This window comes from Balearica regulorum, chromosome 27 (genome assembly GCF_011004875.1).
Source record: "Balearica regulorum gibbericeps isolate bBalReg1 chromosome 27, bBalReg1.pri, whole genome shotgun sequence".
Lineage (NCBI taxonomy): Eukaryota > Metazoa > Chordata > Aves > Gruiformes > Gruidae > Balearica > Balearica regulorum.
The window spans coordinates 1,683,285-1,702,479 of record NC_046210.1 but is presented as its reverse complement, the minus strand read 5'-3'; the positions used below and the strand labels follow the sequence as shown (position 1 = coordinate 1,702,479).

The window sequence follows — 19,195 nt, the reverse complement described above, 5'->3', positions numbered from 1 at the left end:
CTTACGACGCGAAGGTGTGGAAAACACTGTCAGCGCGAGGAATTTGTACTCGGGACTTGTTCTGGGCTTTTCCACAAGCCCTCGCTCGTCACGCTCCTCCCTGCACACCTCTGCCGCGCCGTGCTGGAGCTGTGCTCCATCCCCCGGCATCGCCGGTGCCGGATGGTGAGAGCCGGCTCCGCTGCGGCATCCCGGTCACTGGCACCGGGCTGATGAAGCCAAACACCTCCAGCAGCCGTGAAATGCCGAAACCCAGAGAGCGAGCAGTGCCATTGTTCATTACCGGCATTTTAATTATTCTGCTGGGGTCAGCTGCAATAAAAGGACTCCTAGACTGGGTCAACCTTTTGCCATTTTACAAGTCAAAAACGCCCAGCAAAAATGTGATATTTAGGCTAGCTTGGTGCTGTCACAACAGGCACAAAAATCCCGTCTTACTCTCCTGTTAAATGATCCTTGCTCAAAGGAAAAAAAAAAAAGATTAATGAATGCATCCATATGAGCTATTAAGAGAAAAATAGAGGCAGAGATAAAGATAGAGGCAGAGAATGGTAGCTCCTAAAACATGTGTTTTCTGCAATTTCATTTTTTTTACACAATAGATGCAGTTTCTTTCTTTCCTCAGACTGGAAAGATAGGCTTGACAACCATCTCATCAACAGCAGCCTATAATAACATCTCCTTGCTATTAATATGCAAATTGAAATGCACACACTGATTAAAAACATATTAGACAAAGGCTATTGTCAAAGACCCACGAGCAGGCTACGAGGCTCGGTTAGCGAGCAGTGGCTCACGGAGGGGATGCTGCTTAAACTGCTCCCTTCCAAGCGCTGGCATGGCAAACGCAGCCCACGCCATCGAGGCGAGCGAACCGTTCCCCGTCACCGCTGCACCAGCGTAAGCAAAGCCTCCAGGAAAGTATCTGCAAATCGAGTCCTCCTGGCCAGGCTTCTTCCAGACACTGATAAAAATTCACCCAGCTCTGCGTTTAAGCTGGGGTCCCGCTGGCAGGACCCGCTGCAGCCACCAGCTGTGACGATGGCGTCCCTCCCGCGCGGCTGGGTACCCGCAGCATCCTCCGTGTCTTCCCTGGGGAGCAGCCTGGCTGGGCTGGGGGGGGGACAGACGGTGTTTAAATACAGCTCCAGGACCAATGGGCTGGGGATGGGGGGGGGTCCAGGTGAGGCTGGCCAGGGAGGTTAAGGACTCCGGCGCATTTGGGACCCTCACAAGCATGATGTACTGATGGCATTAAGCGTGCTCCTTCACAAGACGGTGTGTGATAACAGCCCCGTCACCGATAGTATGGGATTAATGAGTTTTGCTTCTAAGGCATGCCATCTGTGGTCACTACGTCAAAGCGGGGCTGAAAGGGGACAAGACCATCACATAGAGATGTCCAGGATAACTGTTCAGCATCAGCCGACCGTCTTGTGCCCTGTGCCTTTAGCAAACCCCAACCTGCAGCCCCTCTGCTGAAGGGGATGAATTTAGGTCCTGGCACAAGCCAGCTGCACTCAGAAATGAGTTGTAGCAGTACTGGCAGGATTATGAGATGCACAAAGGTGCTGGGAAAATGAGGATATGATATCGAGAAGGAATTTTATAGAGTTTGCTTTAGATCTCCTGTGACTTAGGGTGCAAGTACCACGTAAGAAAGCGGTATAAAAGTGCAATACGTGAAGCTGTCTCCTGACCCAGCTCCTTAAAGCCACAAGAACGCACTTAGCGAAGATAAACATCACCAGGTCAAGAGGACCAGCTCCGTCCTCCCTCTTGTGACACTGGAAATAGAAATTAAACTAGAAAATTTATCCTAAAGTCTTGCCGTTGAGCTCAGTGCAGTAATTTAAGTGGGGAACTTTGCAATGTCAGTGGGTATTTGCTTTCTCTCTCTCGAGATCCCGAATATTTAACCACCAAATTGGGTCCTCCCTATCTGAAAGATCCGCAACAGATCTGGAGGTTCCCAATAGCTTCTCGCTGGTGGGAGAGGACTTTCAGTTGGTCACACCTTTGAGGAGTTCAAATGAATCCAGACAAGTGCAGAAAGCTGCTAGCACAGCCAGGAGGAGGAATGCAGACTTTCACATACATAATTTGAAGATTATGGAAGGTGGTTTTAAAGGTCAGGGCTTGCTAATTAAGTTGATGCAATAGGAACTTAACAGAGAAAGCACCACTTACGTACTAGGAGCATTCTTCTCCCGTGATTAATTTCTTTGTATTAAGTAGCGTGTCTCAGGGTTGAGTTACTTTACACACTGTTGCCAGAGAGCTCTATTGCCTTAGCACAAGAAGCCAGTTAAAAAACCACGTATTATTTGTGCGGTATTATATCTGAGCATAAAACACTACAGAGAGTTGGTGTCTCGCCTCCCGAAACATCACCTAACGTATTTGCACCAGAGCCTGAAGAACTGTATTAGCGTGTGCTACAAAACTCAAAGGAAACATCCCTAAAAGATTAGTTTTGGTGTTAATAATCACACTTCCAGCTGTCTCCCAGTGCCAGCGGTATTCCAGTTAGCACCGGTCCTTAGAAGTGTGTGTGTGTGGCAAGACACAACCAGACTGACACTTCATTATTGAGATTTACTTTCTTTACAGAATGCCTTGCACAGAATTTTAAGCTGGGAAAACATTTGGCCAGAACAGACAAAATTAAATTCTGTAATGTATAGATGTTCTGCAAGAAAAATGCAGAGTATGTTGCTGGGGTTTTTTTAAATGAAGAAAATACATGCAAATGTTTTCACCCTTCCATTTAAAGTAACCTTGGGGGATGCAACGGTTGCACTACATCCGGTTTCAAAGATCTCTAACATATCTGCACACAGCATTTAAGCCTGGGGTGGTGTACTAGTCTCGACATCAGAGAAGAGCATACAATCTGGAGGCATTTCTGCAGGGATCACTGACTTCCCACTAGGAGATTTGTCTTTTTATGTCTCGCTTTGAAGGCCTAATGAACTTAGGAAAAACAAGAGATTAGAAGGATTTAGGGACCAAAGCCTGATTGACTGGACCAGGACAATGTTGGCAACAAATGCAAATAATTGCGCTGCTCCAGTTACCCCGGTTTGAGGCAGGGCAGCGCAGGGGGACGTGACGGGGCATCTCCGCCTCCCTCACGTGCCTCCTGCTCACCAGGCGTGGGACAACCTCGCCTGCAGCCCTGCCCCTCCCGTTCTTGCGTACGTACAGCTTTGCGCCACCCCTGCAGCATCACGGGACGAACTGGCTGAAAGCAGCCAGTGGCATAAAAATCGAGATTTTCTGAATTAGAGACAGGCCCTCTGTCTTTGTTCTTTCTCTTACACCGAGCAAACCACCAGCTCCAGGCCAAGCAGGACAGCCGGGGAGCAGGGCAAAGGGACTCGTGCGGGCTGGGCATCGGAGGCTGGGTTCAACCCAGCTCACTGCAGCAGCATCGGAGCTGTCGACGCACCTGCCTAGGGAAAGAAATTGTGTTTGTGCTGTGATTAATTTGCTGCAATTAGCTTGTAGTGATCACTTCAGCGCACAAGTTAGAAGATTTTTTTTTTTTTTTTTTCCCCCCTCTCCTGACAAAATCGCCTCTGCAGCACCCTGGATGCAGCTCGGAGGAAGGAAGAATTTTGGGGAGGGAAGGAGGCTCAAAAAAGTCAGGCTGCACACGCATGACTGATGTGCCCTATTTCTGTAAATCATTCTCTCTGTAAAGAGGCAGTTTAGCTTCAGAAACACTGGCGTCTTACATTATTACCCAAAACACAATAAATGAAACAGCCCCACAGCTATGAAACCTAAGGAGATGCTTACTCATCTGTGAACAACCCATTCTCCTCCACACATGAAAGGCATTGATGCAAGAGCACAAATTAATCATATCCAGCTTCTTCGGTGTATTTACTGTCCCCTGAGAGTAAACAATCGGACTCTGCAGCGCATCGGACCCTTCCCTTCGCAGGACCGGAGGCACAAGCACACCGCGCAGCCCAGCGCCCCGTGAGCGGAGCTGCCGGCACTCTCCGGCATGCAGAAGAGCAAAGATCTTTCTCCCGACTCGATTCTTTCTCTGTTTAGATCCCCGTACGGAGGAAAAGGAAATGAGATGCTGCTGGCCGGTGTGCTGCGAAGTCCAGACCTGGAGCACAGCGCAGGGAATAACGTTTTGCTGGCTCTGCCAGGAGCTTTCAAACAGGAGAAAGCCTCTGAACGCTCCTGCAACGTAGCATACGGAAAAACAACGCAAGTACTGCACGTGCGAGCACGTGCAAAGGGAGGCACACAAGTTACCCCGCTTCTGTATAAAATATTTTTTAAACACGTACCATGAAGTCGGCAAGAGTCAGTGAAGAGGTGAGAGCGCTGAAGGGACAAGGGTTTGTGGTGAGCTCCGGGGGGTTCCCACTCTCCCCCCCAGCAATATAAGGGAACAAGGCGAAGGGAAAAATCACTTCCAGACAGACTGCGCACTAGCAGCACTCATAACTTACTGCATTTGTCCCTTTTGTAAGCACAAGGTGTTCTTCAAGTACGCGACAACATCCTGTGCCTGTATTTGAACGAAATCTCAGCGCTGGTCTGAGTCTGTGCCCGCTGCTCTCCCGGGTTCCGTGCCCGAAGCTCTGTAAGTGTCCCCAGGCCACAACCTGCCACCGCGCGCTTCCAAAGCGTTAAAACTTTGTAAACCGGAGAGTTTAAAAAACGTCGAATGCTAACTTCGAACAGGACTGGTGCTTCTCTCCCTCTTTCCTGCTGAAGCTAAACTAAATTAAGCACGGACAAAATGCGGAAAAGATTTTCAAAGCAGATAAAGGCAGTTAGGCCAATTTTAAAATTCCATGTGAATTTTGCGTGTACCTCTCCTACCTGTCACAGCTAAACCAAACAAGTTAGGGGCTTTGCCCCTCGTTGCGTGTAACCTCTATCATCGCACACGACGATATTCATATCCATATCCATTTCACCGAATTTGAAGAGGACCAATAGGATCGCTCTGTTCTGTCAAGTCAATTAGCCCAGCTATTATACAGATGTAGCATGTCCCTTTGATTAAACGCCAAATGAAGATAAAGCGCTGAATATTGCCTAGTTAGTATATTTGCCAGTGGATTTCATATGTGACGGCAGAAAAACCCACCCCAAACTCAAATCACAGGAGTCTTATTTCTTCTTAAACTAAAAGGCGTCTATTTAGTCTTCACTGCTGGCAGGCAACATAACAGGGGCTTCCGTGGAGCAACATTTCTTACTGATCTTCCTCCTTATTTAGGAGAATTATTCCTCTTCTCTCCTGCAGATTTGGAAAGAGTCTTTGAAAAAGAAATCTGTTCCGTTTGGGCTTTTAATTGCCTTTGCAAAGTAAAAGAATAATTTCTACCAACAAAAAAAAGGTTGTTTTCATTAAAAGGGTGACCCTAGCAGCTAGGTAGTGAGGGATTTCAGAGTCCCAGATGAGACGGTAATTAAGCAGCCAGTTACACAATACCATCACTGCCAAGGAAAGCCCTGCAGCTGCCCGCAGCCCACGCTCCGCTCCAGCCAGCCACGGAAGATGAACTTCTTCCCCCGGTAGGGAAAGATATGAAAAACGGAACCCTGTCAGCAGCGGATTAAGACTATTTTTCTTCCCCTGGCATCACAAGGTCCCCTCCACGAAAAGCCTGCTCCTGCTTCATCCCACGGGCTCGTTTACAAGCAGAACTGCTTGTAGTGACAGTCCTGCAGGTACCAGCGCTGGCTTCAGGACAATTACTTCTTAGCACGTGCTGCCTTGTGACTTAACGACTTTAAATATCGCCTTTCCCCAAAATACGGCTCGGCACGAGTTTACAGCGAAGCTGCCTTGATTTCACGTGCTCATCTGCCGCTCGAGACCGCTCTGCTCTACAAACCCTTTGGGTGATGCTTCCCTCAAAGCGAGACAGATCAGGGTTACTGCGCCGTGCCCGCAGCATCCTCTGCTACAGAGCTCGCCACCTGACGGGCTACCACATTATAAATATACAGAAATAGTAATAATTCTATGGATATATAAAATGACCTTTGCATCACAACAAGCGACACGTCCAAACATCTCTCATCTGAAACACGCAGCGCTACTCCACACCAAAATGCAGAGCGATACACTTTGCTTTGGTTTATTAAGGTGCAGAGAAGGGGATGGAGGACACATTAATCATCTACGTACGATTTGTTCACTTGGCAGAAAATTCACAAACCTGCAGGCCACGGCGGTGAGCTGTGGATTAAATTAAAAGTTTCCCCGATGCAGAGCCAGCAGCAGCAGGTCACTGCTCTTCCTTGAGATGCTGGAGAAGTGGATTTGCACCTTGCTGGGATTCCTGGCAAACGAACTGACGGATCCGTACACATCACCGCTCACTTCCAAAGACACAAGAGAGCCTCTAGCTGAGCGTGCACAGGAAGGAAATGTCAAAGCCTGTTATTTCAGAGGTGCAGAAGCAGGGAAATGGCCGCAGTCTCAGAAGAATTGTGCTACCGCACATACATAAAACAACCAAATAGCTCTTTAAAAAGGTGGTGCTTCATCTCAAGCAGCATTCACAAGACAGGTTTCTCCGCGTGCAAAGTGCACTCACTCGAGTTTGCGTAACAGGGGCACAGCGAGGGTCGTTTTGCATTGCTCGTAGTACCTACGTGAAACTGGATCGTGTTTATCGCGGCTCTTTGCATTGCAGCGGGTTAGCTAAGAAACCTGGTCTCTGTGCTGACTGCAGCAGAAAAGCTAAAATCCTTGTGAGCTCCCTCTTTCCAGTGCATAGAGTTACTTTTGTTTCCGCTCCCCCCAAAGCCGGGGCGGGGGGAATAAACGCCTTCCCTACAGACGAGCACCGAACTGCTGCAGACTGGGACCCAGCTGGGGTCTGCACAAACAGCCTTCCTCCCGGACAGTTAAGGCTGGGTTTCGGTCGAGTTTTGCTCCCTTCAGTTCTGTTTAGCTTTTTCCTCCCTTTAAGCGAGGACCACCCCCACCCCCCCCAACACGGTGCTGCATGGGTGCTGGGACCCTGCCCGGAGGGGCTGCCGGAGACACCCAGCGCCCGGAGGGTCTCTGGCACGTCCAGCTCCCGGCAGACCCGACCCTGCTGAACGTTTCGCCTCTCGCAGGACAAACGTGGCCGCAACGTGCGAGGGTTTTCCGCTGCAGGGAAAGCCTTCGGTCCCAACCCTCTGCCATGCGGCAGGGGAACGCCAGAGCTCGGCGAGAAACCCGCGGCTCGGCAGTGCCGGGCTCTGACGGCGAGCGGCTGGGGAGGCCGCGCAGCGCCGGCCGGTGCCTCGGCGGAGGTCTGCTGTCAGCGTGGCTCCTGGAGCACCGGACCCTCCGGGGCACGGAGGATTTCTGCCCTAGTACAAAGCTCACCGGTGCGGCAGCGCTGGGATCGCCTGGATGCCGGCGAGGGCTCGCCCTCCCGCAGCCCCCGCGCCCGCTGCACGGCAAGGGCAGCTCCGGGGACGCACGACGGTCGGCCTCGGTGTCCTGAAACCAGCCTCCGCACGCCGCTTCTCCACCGTCGCCGGTCCCCGCCGCCTCTCCACCGTCTCCCTACGGGCGCGCAGGTAACGCGCTCGCAGCCGGTGCTACCGGTGCGGGATGGCCCGGCAAGCGCAACCGGTGCCGCCGTCCTTCCTGCAGCTCTCCCGGAGGGAACGGCGGGCGGGCAGAGCAGCGTCCGGCTTTGGGTTTGCATCGGCAAAGTCGATAAAGCGAACGGCTTCCATCTAGCCTGTAGGATTCCTACCGGCAGGAAAAGGATTTTACGCTTTCGTTTTAGTTTGCTTTGCTCAGTGAACCATTTGTTTCTCTGAAGACAAAGAGGAAAGGAAAAAAATTCATCCATTATGCAATCCCCGTGATTCATTTTTTGCTGCTCTTTATGTGTTGACACAAACCATGCTGGAGAAGGTGAAGAAAGTATGTTTATTTCTGGTTGAAGACTGATTACATCACTATCATGGATAATGTAATAGAATAATTTTATGCTCTCGGGAGAAATCTAAGAATAAATATGAAAAAGTAAAATATTTTGTTTCCACTGTCTCTGAAGATGAGTGATGATTAAGTGCTGTATTTACAGGATAGTTATCATACTCTAGACTCTGTGCTGAATAAATATTATCTTGAAAGGGTAAAAAAATCCATCGAAATATTTTAACTCACCACAAAATTAAAAAAAAAAAAAAAAAATCCATGTATTTGTCCAAAGCGAAGGTTAGTTACATGTTAATCATCGAATCCACACAGGATCATTGTCCAAGAAAGCATCCTCTCCTTGCTGACCAGTTCCCCTCCGCAGAAGCAGCCTCGGTGGTTTTCCTTGTCTCAACTGACAAACTACTACTGGTTCTTCAGGCTGCAAGACACAAACGAAGCAGAATTCTGTCACTCTCCTCCCCGGTCAGAGCCGGTTTCTGCGCACGTCGGGGTCTGTGCCCACCCTCACCCCGGCAGCATCTCGTCCCCCCCCCAGCCGACGGTACCCACCCCCCCACCGCCTCCTTTAGCGGCCGAAGCTGCGGAGAGATCCAGCACCCAAAGCAGATCCTAATTCAACCGGTACCGGGTGAACCTGCGACTTTCTTTGTAATGACCAAAGAAATTTTTTATGTAAGCAATGAGGAAACTTCAATTCTAAAAAAACATATATAAACAAACTCTTTCTGCTCAAAACATAATTTGCAATTTTAAGGATAGTTTTGTATGTTATGAAAGAAAACTGATGTTAACAATTTGAAAAAAGTGTACTTTCTTTAGGTCTTCAATTTAAATTTGTTTAAGAGCCTAGCAAACCCTGCAAAAAGTTGCCTTGTTTTCAACCCAACGCATTTTTGGCCGATGAGGAATTTCTCATTCAGCTAGCGCTGGTGATCTCAGGTTTACACTTTGAGAAATCAGTCCGATGTTTATGCTTTACATTAAAATAATTAATCCGTACACCCGACCCTATGAAACAAAGTCGCACCTGCCATTTTGGGGCTTTCAAATGATGATCAAAACAGAAGATATCAGAGATATCTTTATTTTCACTTACATTGAAAGGGAAGGGAGATAATTTAATCCTGTAATGAGAGAAAGTATTACACTCTCTCTCTTCATAGGCAGTGTAATTATTCAGCTGCTCTCTGGAACTGAAATAATGACAAATTAAAATGCCTTTCAATTCCATGTACCTTTTATAACTATTCATCTTCTGGAGTTATTATCACTCTAAAGGCTTCTTTATATTTTAGGCATCAGACACTATATGTTACAGAAAGCACACGGAAATTGTTACTGCTACCAATAATGGTTGCAGTCATCAAGGTAAGAACAAAATCATCTGGCTTTGTTGTAAAGTATGTGGTACAATCAAGTATTTAATATAATTTTCTGAAATTTATTGGAAATCTTATATCAAAGAGTGCATTCATTCTGGGTGAGGATGCACAGGAGGGAGCTCGACCTCTGCACGCCGGGGACGGGGGCTGGAAAAACCCAGGGGAAAACCAGAAATAACAACTTGCTTAAAACCCGACACAAATGGAAGTCAGGCCAGGAACCGCCAAAGCCTTCCTCTAGTCCTGTCTCCTGCTTTTTTGGCACGTCACAAGCTTCCAAACCCGCAGAGCGGGGCCAGGCGCGGGCAGAGCATCCTCCCCAGCGAACGCCAGGATCTGCCTTGGCCGCTCCTGCTGCCTGCCACGTCAGGGACCGCAACCAGGAACACCCTTCAGCCACAACGGGCTGGAAATATTTGTTCACGCTGTCTTAAATAGATTGAAAAAAACCCCACGGAAATGCAGTCGCGGTGAAGGGTGACATTTCTCCGGGCACGGTATTTACAATATTTTGATTAGCTGCGATTTCTCGATAGCCAAGCAGCTCGTGTTAATAAATACCCGATTCCAATTAGCCATCTGTGTTCTCAATCAGAAAAAAAGAAACAAAAAAACCCTCACGGGCACCACGCCTGCTGTCAACTTGCTCCTCAGCAGGCCGTTAATCATCTGGGCTTGCACAGGGTGCAACCCAAGGACTAGGGGAAGGGCTGTGCAGGAAGATCTTCGGAGCACACCTTCCAAACCAGGAATGATCCTTCTCAACCCCCCAGGCACTCAGCTGGACTGCATGCCGCGCTCCTTCAGTACGTTGAGATTCCTACGGAATCCGTTTTACCCCAACGATAGCTGCAGGATTGGGTCCCCTCTCTGCAAAAATCCTAAAATTAATCGGAAAGCGCGAGTTCGAAAGGCAAACCTAGACGTGGATTAGCATCTATGAATGTGTAAATGAGTGGTTATAAAACCGCAGAATACATTTGTGATCCCTAGATGTGGCAGAGAGGTCTGGCTGATCAAAGAGACAAAATAAAGGCGAGAAGATAAAATTCGTCTTTATGAAAGTGGGAATCATTATCCCCATATACTCAGACTCTTAATTAGTAGGGCTGGATCTCAGCCGCCGATCGCTGACAGCCAGAGCAGCGGAGGATAGCTCACAGCTCTCGCTACCCGGCACATTATTACAGCGTTTGATATATTTGCAACCGGCCCAGAGATGGCATTTACATCAAATGTGGGTCTGGGCTCTGTACTCTGCCAACAGCATCTTTGGTCCTTTCATCCGCCAGTCCCAGAGGAGCTACTTCAGACCTGGAGCCGGCGCATCCTCCCCAGACGCAGCTAGTTTCTCCTGGACGCAGCGATGAACGCAGCGCCCCGTCCCCAATCCCACCGCCCGCACGTGCTAATTAAAGGAGGGAAGCGCTTTCTGCAAAGCCCTAAGTTAATATTCCGCACGAACATTTCTTTGACCCAGAATCTGAACCTCCTCTGGCTTCTTTCACAGCTACCCGGGACTTTAATTCTCTGTTGTTTGTTGCAAGAATCACTTTTAGCAGTGATTCTTCCTCTTTCCAGTTTACGTAAACCAGAAAAGAGGGAAGTTTTGTTTCTTTCAGCAGCAAGGAGCAGTAAGGAGCAAGGCAGGCATCTGATTCCATCCCAATATTTCAGAGAGAACATGCCCTCCTTCCTGTAGCTCCTCACGAGCCGGGATTTCGGCTGCTGCCGGTCCCCATAGAAACGGAGCTGCCGGTGCTGAGCGCGGTCCAGCCGAATCGGGCACCGGCCCCGTCGCCTGCCTTGCGCCTCGTTCGTCCTTCTGCTGCTCTTCTGCTCATTGTGGGGAGGAGGAAGGGAGAAGGGGAGATTAAAAAAAAAAAAAAAAAACCAACCCACTTCTATTTCTGGAAAGCAAGTCAAACAATGACTCAATCATCTCTACGCAGTTCATAAATCCCTAATTAAAGGTTTAGTGCTCCTCCCCGCTGCAGATGTTCCAGAGTCCAGCCACATTTCAAAACCTGCCTCTGTGCCGGCATGTGTGCACGCAGCCGCCAGCGCTGCTGATCAGAGCCCCGAGCTGGCGTTCCACTTTCCCGGGACATTTAAAAGCAGCCCTCGCTCGGCTGCTCTGCGTGAATGCACGTCCCCATCAGAGAGGTGATGAGCACTGCCCTGACCCCTGACGTAAACAGATTTGTGATGCCTTAAAAGAAATATTCTCCTGTATCTGACTCTCACCCCAATTCCTCACTTTATGAGAGGAGAAAAAAAGGATCCATTTTTCCTTTCTTTTCAAATATACAGCTTAGACTACCTGCACCCTGGAGAAGAAATGGGAGCTCGCAGACATTATCTTGCTTTGCTTTCCCTCTGTGGCCAGAGGCATAAGGACTAGCTCGATATTAGCTACCTCCTCCTGCGTCTTTTATTCAACACCAAAATAGCAGCCCAGACACACTTGCAGCTTCCCCCCGCCCCAAGCCCCCATTTTCCCCATCTTTTGGTCAAACAAATGCAGTCAGAAGCATCTGGTGAGCCCCTGGAATTCCAGTCAGTAACCAGCTAAGCTCTCCCCGCCAGACACCCCCCGAGGAAGAACAGGGCACGCAGCCTTGAATTCCCGCTTTGCGAACGGAGCTCCAGCACCATCGGCGCCGCGCTGAGAAGCGATGGAGGTCCAGAAAAAGCAGTAGTTCACGGGCGGTCACACGGTGGGTTATTTAAAGCAACTCTAGCAGTGGCTCGGTTGTGTGTTGCTCTCTGGAGAGCTCTCAAGAACTATAATAAATATCCACAACTTGACTCATTCCTCATAAAAGTTCTTCTCTCCTAAAGCAGCTTTTCAGAAGACTCAGCTATCTGGTATTTTTTGGGTGCTACCAGCTTCCAGCCTGCAATCGCCTTTCCTGCTAACCTGTCCCAGAGCAAAATCCCTTTCCTTTACAAACTGCTCCCCCTCCTCTTTTTTTTTTTTTTTTTTTTTTTAATTATATGAAGTATGACAGCTCCATAAAACATTTTGTTGCCTTGGCAACTGCAATCCACTGGTTTCAGACTGAGTTATAAGGAAGAGGACAGTCTTGACACTAACCAACAATAACGAGAAGAGCAAAAACCAGTGGGCAAAACCGAGGTATGCGGGAGGGCTGCCGGAGGGGGGGCTTCCTCGCCTGGCACCCCAACGCCGAGCACATTTACATTCGCTTCACCCTGCACTGGAGAGCCGAGATGCCGCGACGACCCAGCCTTGCTCTGGGACAAAGTGGCGGTGGAAACTCGGCAGAAGTACCAGGTCAGGATTTCAAAATTAACTTGCTTTGTCTAGAAGAGGCAATCACTTGTAGAAAGCTGCAAAACCGTAGATGCAGCCCTGACAAAATCTGCTGTTTCTGCTGCCCTGCTCATCGCTTTGTGTTGGAAGCAGGGCTGGGGGCACGCGTGCCTTCAGTCGCCCGTACAAGAGCCAAGACGCGACGTGGAATAACGTTTCACAACGTATTCATTCACAGCACTAAAAATAAAGATTTCTTCGTCTTTGTCTGCGCTGTAGATGATTTCTGTAGTCAGGAACACGAGCTGTACGAACTGCTTTACCTTCCCGAACTCTTTTGCTACCTGCCATTATCACAAGCGCCCAACCTGTGCAGCCGGCTCTGTACAACACCGCGTACGAGGTCATCTCCGCGTACGAGGCAAACAGAAAAATTACGGTCACGAGCCTCCCCCGGCTCGTTTTGGGGTTGCATCACCGGGTCCAGCTGCGTTCAGCAGCGCACGTGGCTGGTACGACCCCGTAGACTTTGGGGGGCCGGGGGGGAGAACCGATTCCGGATAAAAGATACGGGTAACTCATTCCCTCAGTCCCATATAGAGGACAACGAAGCTGCAAAACCAGCTTTAAACAAGGAGAGTAAAATCTGGTTACATACTAATTACAGGCTGGGAAGAGCTTTTGTTGTGCGCAAACCCAAGCTGCCAATCTATTGTCTCCCGCGCTTCTGCACTTTCCTATAGGCGCTGGAGAGAGCTCTGCCGTGCTCGGATGCTTAGCCTCAAAGAAAATTGTGTAAGAACGAACAACGGGTGGAGGAAATAGAATAATCGGAGCAATTTCCCATAGAAATTGGTCAGACAAATGTCTGTAATTGGCATGGCATTATTACATTTGGAACGTACTTTCTTTTGAATTTATTACTTTGTTTCCTCTTGCACTGAATGCCCATGAAAATCCCTTGGGACCAGATTTAAGTCATTATGAATAAACGATAAGAAACTAAATTTAGAAAGACTGATAAGAATATTAACTTGCAAAAGAGGAAAGTCCTTTTTTTTTAAAAAAAAAAAAAAAAAAAAAAGCCTGAGTCCTGCAGGCCTCTGCGCCAGTCTGGTGTTCCCTGCACCGGCTGGCTTCATCCTCACCGAGATGAAAGAGAAATGGGCCTTTCTGTCAATAATTCATGTGCTTTCAGAGCTCCGGGAAGCTCTGGGAACGACTGCGAGTGCCACCGAGCCTTGACACTAAACCAGTGCGATGCTCTTTGGGTTGCTGGGACACCGGGACCCTCCGGAAACCAACCCCAGCCCTCCCTGCACCCTGGGCTCTCTCCTTCCCGACCGCCCCGTGCGTTCAGGGCAGTCTTCGTCCGTACCCTGCTGCTTCATCATCCCCCGCCGCCGCCTCCCCGGCATCTCTGCTCGGGGAAAGGCAGAGTTTGAGCGACCGCGGGAGGTCGTTCTGCTGAACGGCAGCAAATCCCCCACCCCCCCCACCCCGCCGCCACGGAATGGGGTTCCCAGTTTCTCCATCCTACAGCCTGGCCTCCCGCCACGGAGTTGAGGGTCTTCTCCCTGATGGGCAGCGATAAAGGAATGGGAATGGCAATTATTGTCTCAACTCCTACCCAGATATTCCCTTCAGTCCCGAGCTCTGCAGTGAATACGCTCCGGTAGGCTCCTACTCCAGCTACAGAAAAAGAGATGAAGCAGAAAGATCCTTCATCTTTCCAATTTTTTGTCAGTCAGAAGAAAACATTTGGGAAAGCAATAGATGCAGAAGGAATTATCTTTCTGCAGAAACTAAGTGTTGCAATGACACTTTGCTAATTGCAGGTGATTGAAAAACAGAAGCAGAAGGTGTGGGTATAACACAGAGGATGCGAGGCACCCTCCCGACGCTGAAAAGGAGCGCATCTCGTCTGCACATCCATATTTCCCGTCCATGAGGCTGCTCTGATTTGAAATAAACTCCATTATCCTCCGCAATAATACCAGCAGCAACAGCAGCAATAATAATACAAACTCAGAAGGACTGGCAGGGGAAGGATAAATTACAGCTCTGTGCACATCACAACCGCTCTCATTCCAGGTTTCCAACGGGAAGAGCTGCCACGTCTATTTTCCAGCAGCGGGAGCTTGTCGCCCTGGGTGCGGACAGGGACCCCGACAGCACCATCCTGCACGCTGCGCACGTAACCTGCCACGTAACCACGGGTTCACCACCAGCACCGATGTACGGAAAGAGAAAGGGAGACGAAGGCCGTAAAGGACTTACTGAAGGTCCCAGATTGCTCGTGGCACAGCCTAAAACCACGTCTCGCTTGCCTGACCCCAGCCCTCTCCTCCACCAAAACATCTAGTCTGGTAGGCGTGCCGGATCCCTGCGGCCACTCAACAACCGCCTCTCCTTCCACTTCAGCATCCTTTGCGAAGAGCGGGGGGAGAACACCACCTCATTAGAAAATCTGACGCCATTAGTTCCTTCCGCTAATTGAGATCCTGAATATGACTACACGCTCAGGTCCAGGAAGGGTAGGAATTTGGAAGACATTCAAATGCTCCATGAATAAATAGGATAGAACGTGAATAATACCGGGAATCTTTAAAGGTCTAACATCAGCTGGGGAAGGTCTGCATTTGTCCTTTAGTAGCTTATACAAAATTAGACATTAGTACTTATTGCTGGTTCTGATCATCCTGCCTCATCTTGCAGACCGCCCATAAAGCTACCTGAAGTGTTTCAGTAACTAATGACACCTTTTATATCCCTCTTCTAATCTGGGCAGTCCTGAGTGCTTCAGCCTGAAACGGTTCCCAAAGCTCACATGTAAGTGTATTAAGAGAGATTAGTTCGTTAATCTACTCTCTGGTACCATGTATCTTTATCACTTCATTTTAATAATTTGTACTAATTGACTCCCTCCAAGTCTCAAAGTTGGGTAATATATAACTGCTCTAAATCACAGCATAAATATTTTCACTTGGAAACACCCAATCCCATTACACTCCCTGTGTCTCTTCTGAGGTTTAACACACGAAAGAAGGTGCAAACTCCGTATCATTAGGCACGAACGCTTGTGTCATCAGGACCAGACATCGTTAAGGTCTCGGGTCACTGCTGCCCATTTCTTCATCCATCCCAAACCAGCAAGCACCACTCAGTTCCAGGAGAGGACGGGCAGACATTTGGGTTCCCCAACATCCTCTGACACGTTTCAGTGGGGAGGGACGACAGACCCATAACCCGGCTGAGGACGCGGGGAAGAGATGTGCAAAGCTATAAGGTACTCTGTGCTGTAAACGCGTACAGCGCTGTGGAGGGCACAAGTACGAGTGCTCCTGCCCGCAAGCCGATACCCCGTGAAGGACGAGCTGAGGACGAGGGACGTCCCAGAGGACGTGCAGAACGATAGCTTTGTGCGGGGGTTTCCTGAGAAGGGGGGTACAGGAGGGGTCTTCAGGAGAGAAGGAAGATGCTCAGGAAAGCAGGACATCCCTTAACACACTTCATCTCTCCAGAGAGGAGCTCCTGTCCCCGGGACATCTGCAGGCTGACGACCCCCCAGCCCAGCGTGCAGGATGACCCCGGAGTCAGCAGGCAAAACCCAGGAAACCGGGACAAGCCTCCGGCAGCGAAACGCAGCGGGCTGCGCGGAAAGCGCGACGAGCCGACGGCAGGATTTCGGCGGGGCATGCCGTGACCGGCAGGAAACGAAGAACAAATGGCTCCCCGCTTCGGTGGGACTGTGGGGAGCCCCCCCCGGGCTCAGCCCTGCCTTTCTCAAACCGGAGGTGCCTCTGGGTGTTTGCAAAAACCACCCAGACTCCTCAGATGACAGCGTTTTCGGAGCGTAAAGCGTTATTACATGTACGTTCATCCAGGCAGACGCAGACAGACAGAAGGCCACCGGGAAGAGCACGAAGATACCCACTTGGTCTGATGTTTGGAGCCCTTCAGGTGCGCGTGGTACTGCTCTATCGAGTTCAGGGTGACGTTGCAGATGTTGCACGTGTAGCTGCGCTTCAGCCCTGCGAAGAAAACCCAGAGTCATTAATTGCGCGCTGCCCTCCGCACCGGCTGCGTGTTTCGGTGTAGGCTGAGGGCAAGCTCAGGGCTGCACAGGGAGGAAAAATGTCTTTGTGCCTGGGCTACAGGCTGTTCAGAATCAAAATGGCAGCTCGAAAGTACAAATGAGTGAACATGGCTGAAGAAAGGGGGGTGGGGGGGGAGGGAGAAAAAAAAATTAAAGAAAAAAAAAAAGCATTAACTCTTGCCCCTAGCAAACTTCTAATTAATTAGAAGGTACTCAGATCTCAAATTTCATTTCCAGTTTCCCAGACGTTTCTCTTTACAGTAACCCGTCTATTTACTTTTCCAGGCCAGGGTATCCAAGCATTAGTGAAGCCTAAAGGGATATTTTTAAAAAGCACAAATCGAGCAGAACCAAGCAGGGTTCAAAGGCAAATCCCTCCTGGAGACCGCGGTCCCCGCGTTCATCAGCGCGGGCATCGCCCTTCTATGGCTTTCTCACAAAGCATTATTGCACTCAGACTAACGAGCACACGAGGCCCCATTTATTCCTCTGGTTTTTTGGTAGTGAGCACAATTCAGGGCAATTCCTTGTTAGTGTATTTAGGAGCCAGATCACTTAGGAACAACTTTTTTTTTTTTTTTTTCCCCGGCCGCTGATCTCTGAGAGCCAGCGACTCATAGAGTAGAATCCTAGAATCATTAAGGTTGGAAAAGACCTCTAAGACCATCAAGTCCAACCGTCAACCCAACACCACCATGTCTACTAGACCATGTCCCGAAGCGCCACGTCTACACGTTTTTTGAACGCCTCCAGGGACGGTGACTCCACCACCTCTCTGGGCAGCCTGTTCCAATGCCTGACCGCTCTTTCGGTGAAGAAATTTCTCCTAATCTCCAATCTAAACCTCCCCCGGAGCCATTTGAGGCCGTTTCCTCTTGTCCTATCAGCCTTTGTCTGAAGGTCAGCGCTAGAAGCCCGGCGCAGGTACCAGGTGGCCATCCAAAAGCTGGAAGCCAGGAGCTCGTTTGCCTGACGGATTTACTCTTGGCTGCAATACCTGTCTACAGCCCCTGACCGCCGAGCAGCCCTCGCTTTGCTAATTTTAGCCCTTCACGGATACAATAACAACCAACTATTTATAAAGCTGTTGCTCTTGCTGCTGGCCAACTGAGTACCACTGAGCTAGAAATAACATCTCAGTGGGTTCACAGGAGAAACATTACAAAATTTTGTCGGTGTTTTTTGGTTTTTTGGGGGGGGGTATTTCCTTTTTTTTTTTTTTTTACTTTCTAACAAATCTCTCAGCTGCTTCTGCTGCTTTCCATTTCATTATCTATTTGATCGCCACGGCTACAAATGATTTTCCAAGTAAATATACTGCGGTTTATGTTATTGCTATGCGAATCGCGGATGACGTGATCCAAGCGCGGCAGCGCAGTTGGCCGAGGAAGTTAACGCGAGAGCAGACAGGGCAGGCGACTGCGCTGGACCCCGGAGAAACGCACCGGTCGTATGCACCCATGGTTTATCTCCTGCTAGCAAAAAAGGAGACAAGCGGTGTCAGCAGCACCGAACGAAACCATGCAAACACACCCCCCCCAGAGCGACAGAAACGGGGACGAAGGGCCAAAGGTGCACCCTCAGAAGGGGTCGCTGGACCCAACAAAAAGACCCCCGAGCAGGAGCAGCACCCACGGCTCCCTGCGCAGGAAAAGCTCTTGGTTCAAACAGCGTTTCTCTCCCAAATCACTGCTCTGCCTCTGGGCACAGATTGCAGGGAAGGAAAAAAAAAAACCCAAAACAAACCCCAGGCAATTAAGCAGATTCATGCACATCTCAAACGGAAGCTGCAAAGCAATTTATAAGGAAAGTCGCAGAAACAGTCTCTCGGCACGTTCCCTGGAAAACATCCGAGCTGAAGAACTAAACCCAACAAAATCAGCTTGCGCTTCGCCTATTCAGCCAAGATCAAACTTCACATCTCTGCGACATCCGCTGCAGACAAGACGTTTATTCGCCTACAGAGCGTGCGCGCGCAGAACGGGAACAGGAGACTGCGGGATTGTAACGGCAGGTGCTGCCGAGGAGAGCGCGAGAAGGGGAGAAAAGCCGCCTTTCTCCACACGCAGCTCAGAACGGTCTCCAAACTGCGTTCAACTAATTGTCATGTACAGTAAAATAAGCAAGAGACGGGTGCTGATTTATGGATATAATAAAAATGGGTCATTTAACAATTGTAATAGCTTTTACACTGCTACCAAAGTTCGTTTTTTTACTGGAGATTGATACTTGGCCGGTTATTACGGCTTTTCTTCCGATACCATCCTTTCTGCTCCATGTTATTTCAGACTTTCTAATAAAGCGAATTGTCCTGGGTGGGTCTCAGGGAAGGGGGAAGGTGGTCAGGGTTAAGGAAGAAATCCAGGGTTACGGATGCAACCTCTGCACGGCGTAGCCTGAGAAAACAGTCCCCGGAGATGCCCCGAGAGATACAAAACCTGCTATTCTCAACACCATTTATTGTACTAAACAGGAAAATTATT

The 19,195-nt window shown here is 49.4% G+C and overlaps 1 protein-coding gene across 3 annotated transcripts in view; it reads right to left on the bottom strand.

The window, feature by feature from the left end:
* The window catches only part of ZMAT4 (zinc finger matrin-type 4), a 179,750-nt gene that overhangs the window by 87,778 nt on the left and 72,777 nt on the right, over positions 1 to 19,195 (bottom strand). For 2 of the 3 annotated variants that reach the window (XM_075736822.1, XM_075736823.1), the window contains exons 6-7: positions 16,551 to 16,647; positions 4,269 to 8,369 (exon numbers count right to left, since the gene is read on the bottom strand). In XM_075736822.1, the coding sequence (XP_075592937.1) occupies positions 8,354 to 8,369; positions 16,551 to 16,647 (113 nt within the window). In that variant the 3' untranslated portion in view covers positions 4,269 to 8,353. Of the gene's footprint in view, positions 1 to 4,268; positions 8,370 to 16,550; positions 16,648 to 19,195 lie in introns of those variants that run through there. The other variant, XR_012832616.1, reaches the window with a different exon arrangement.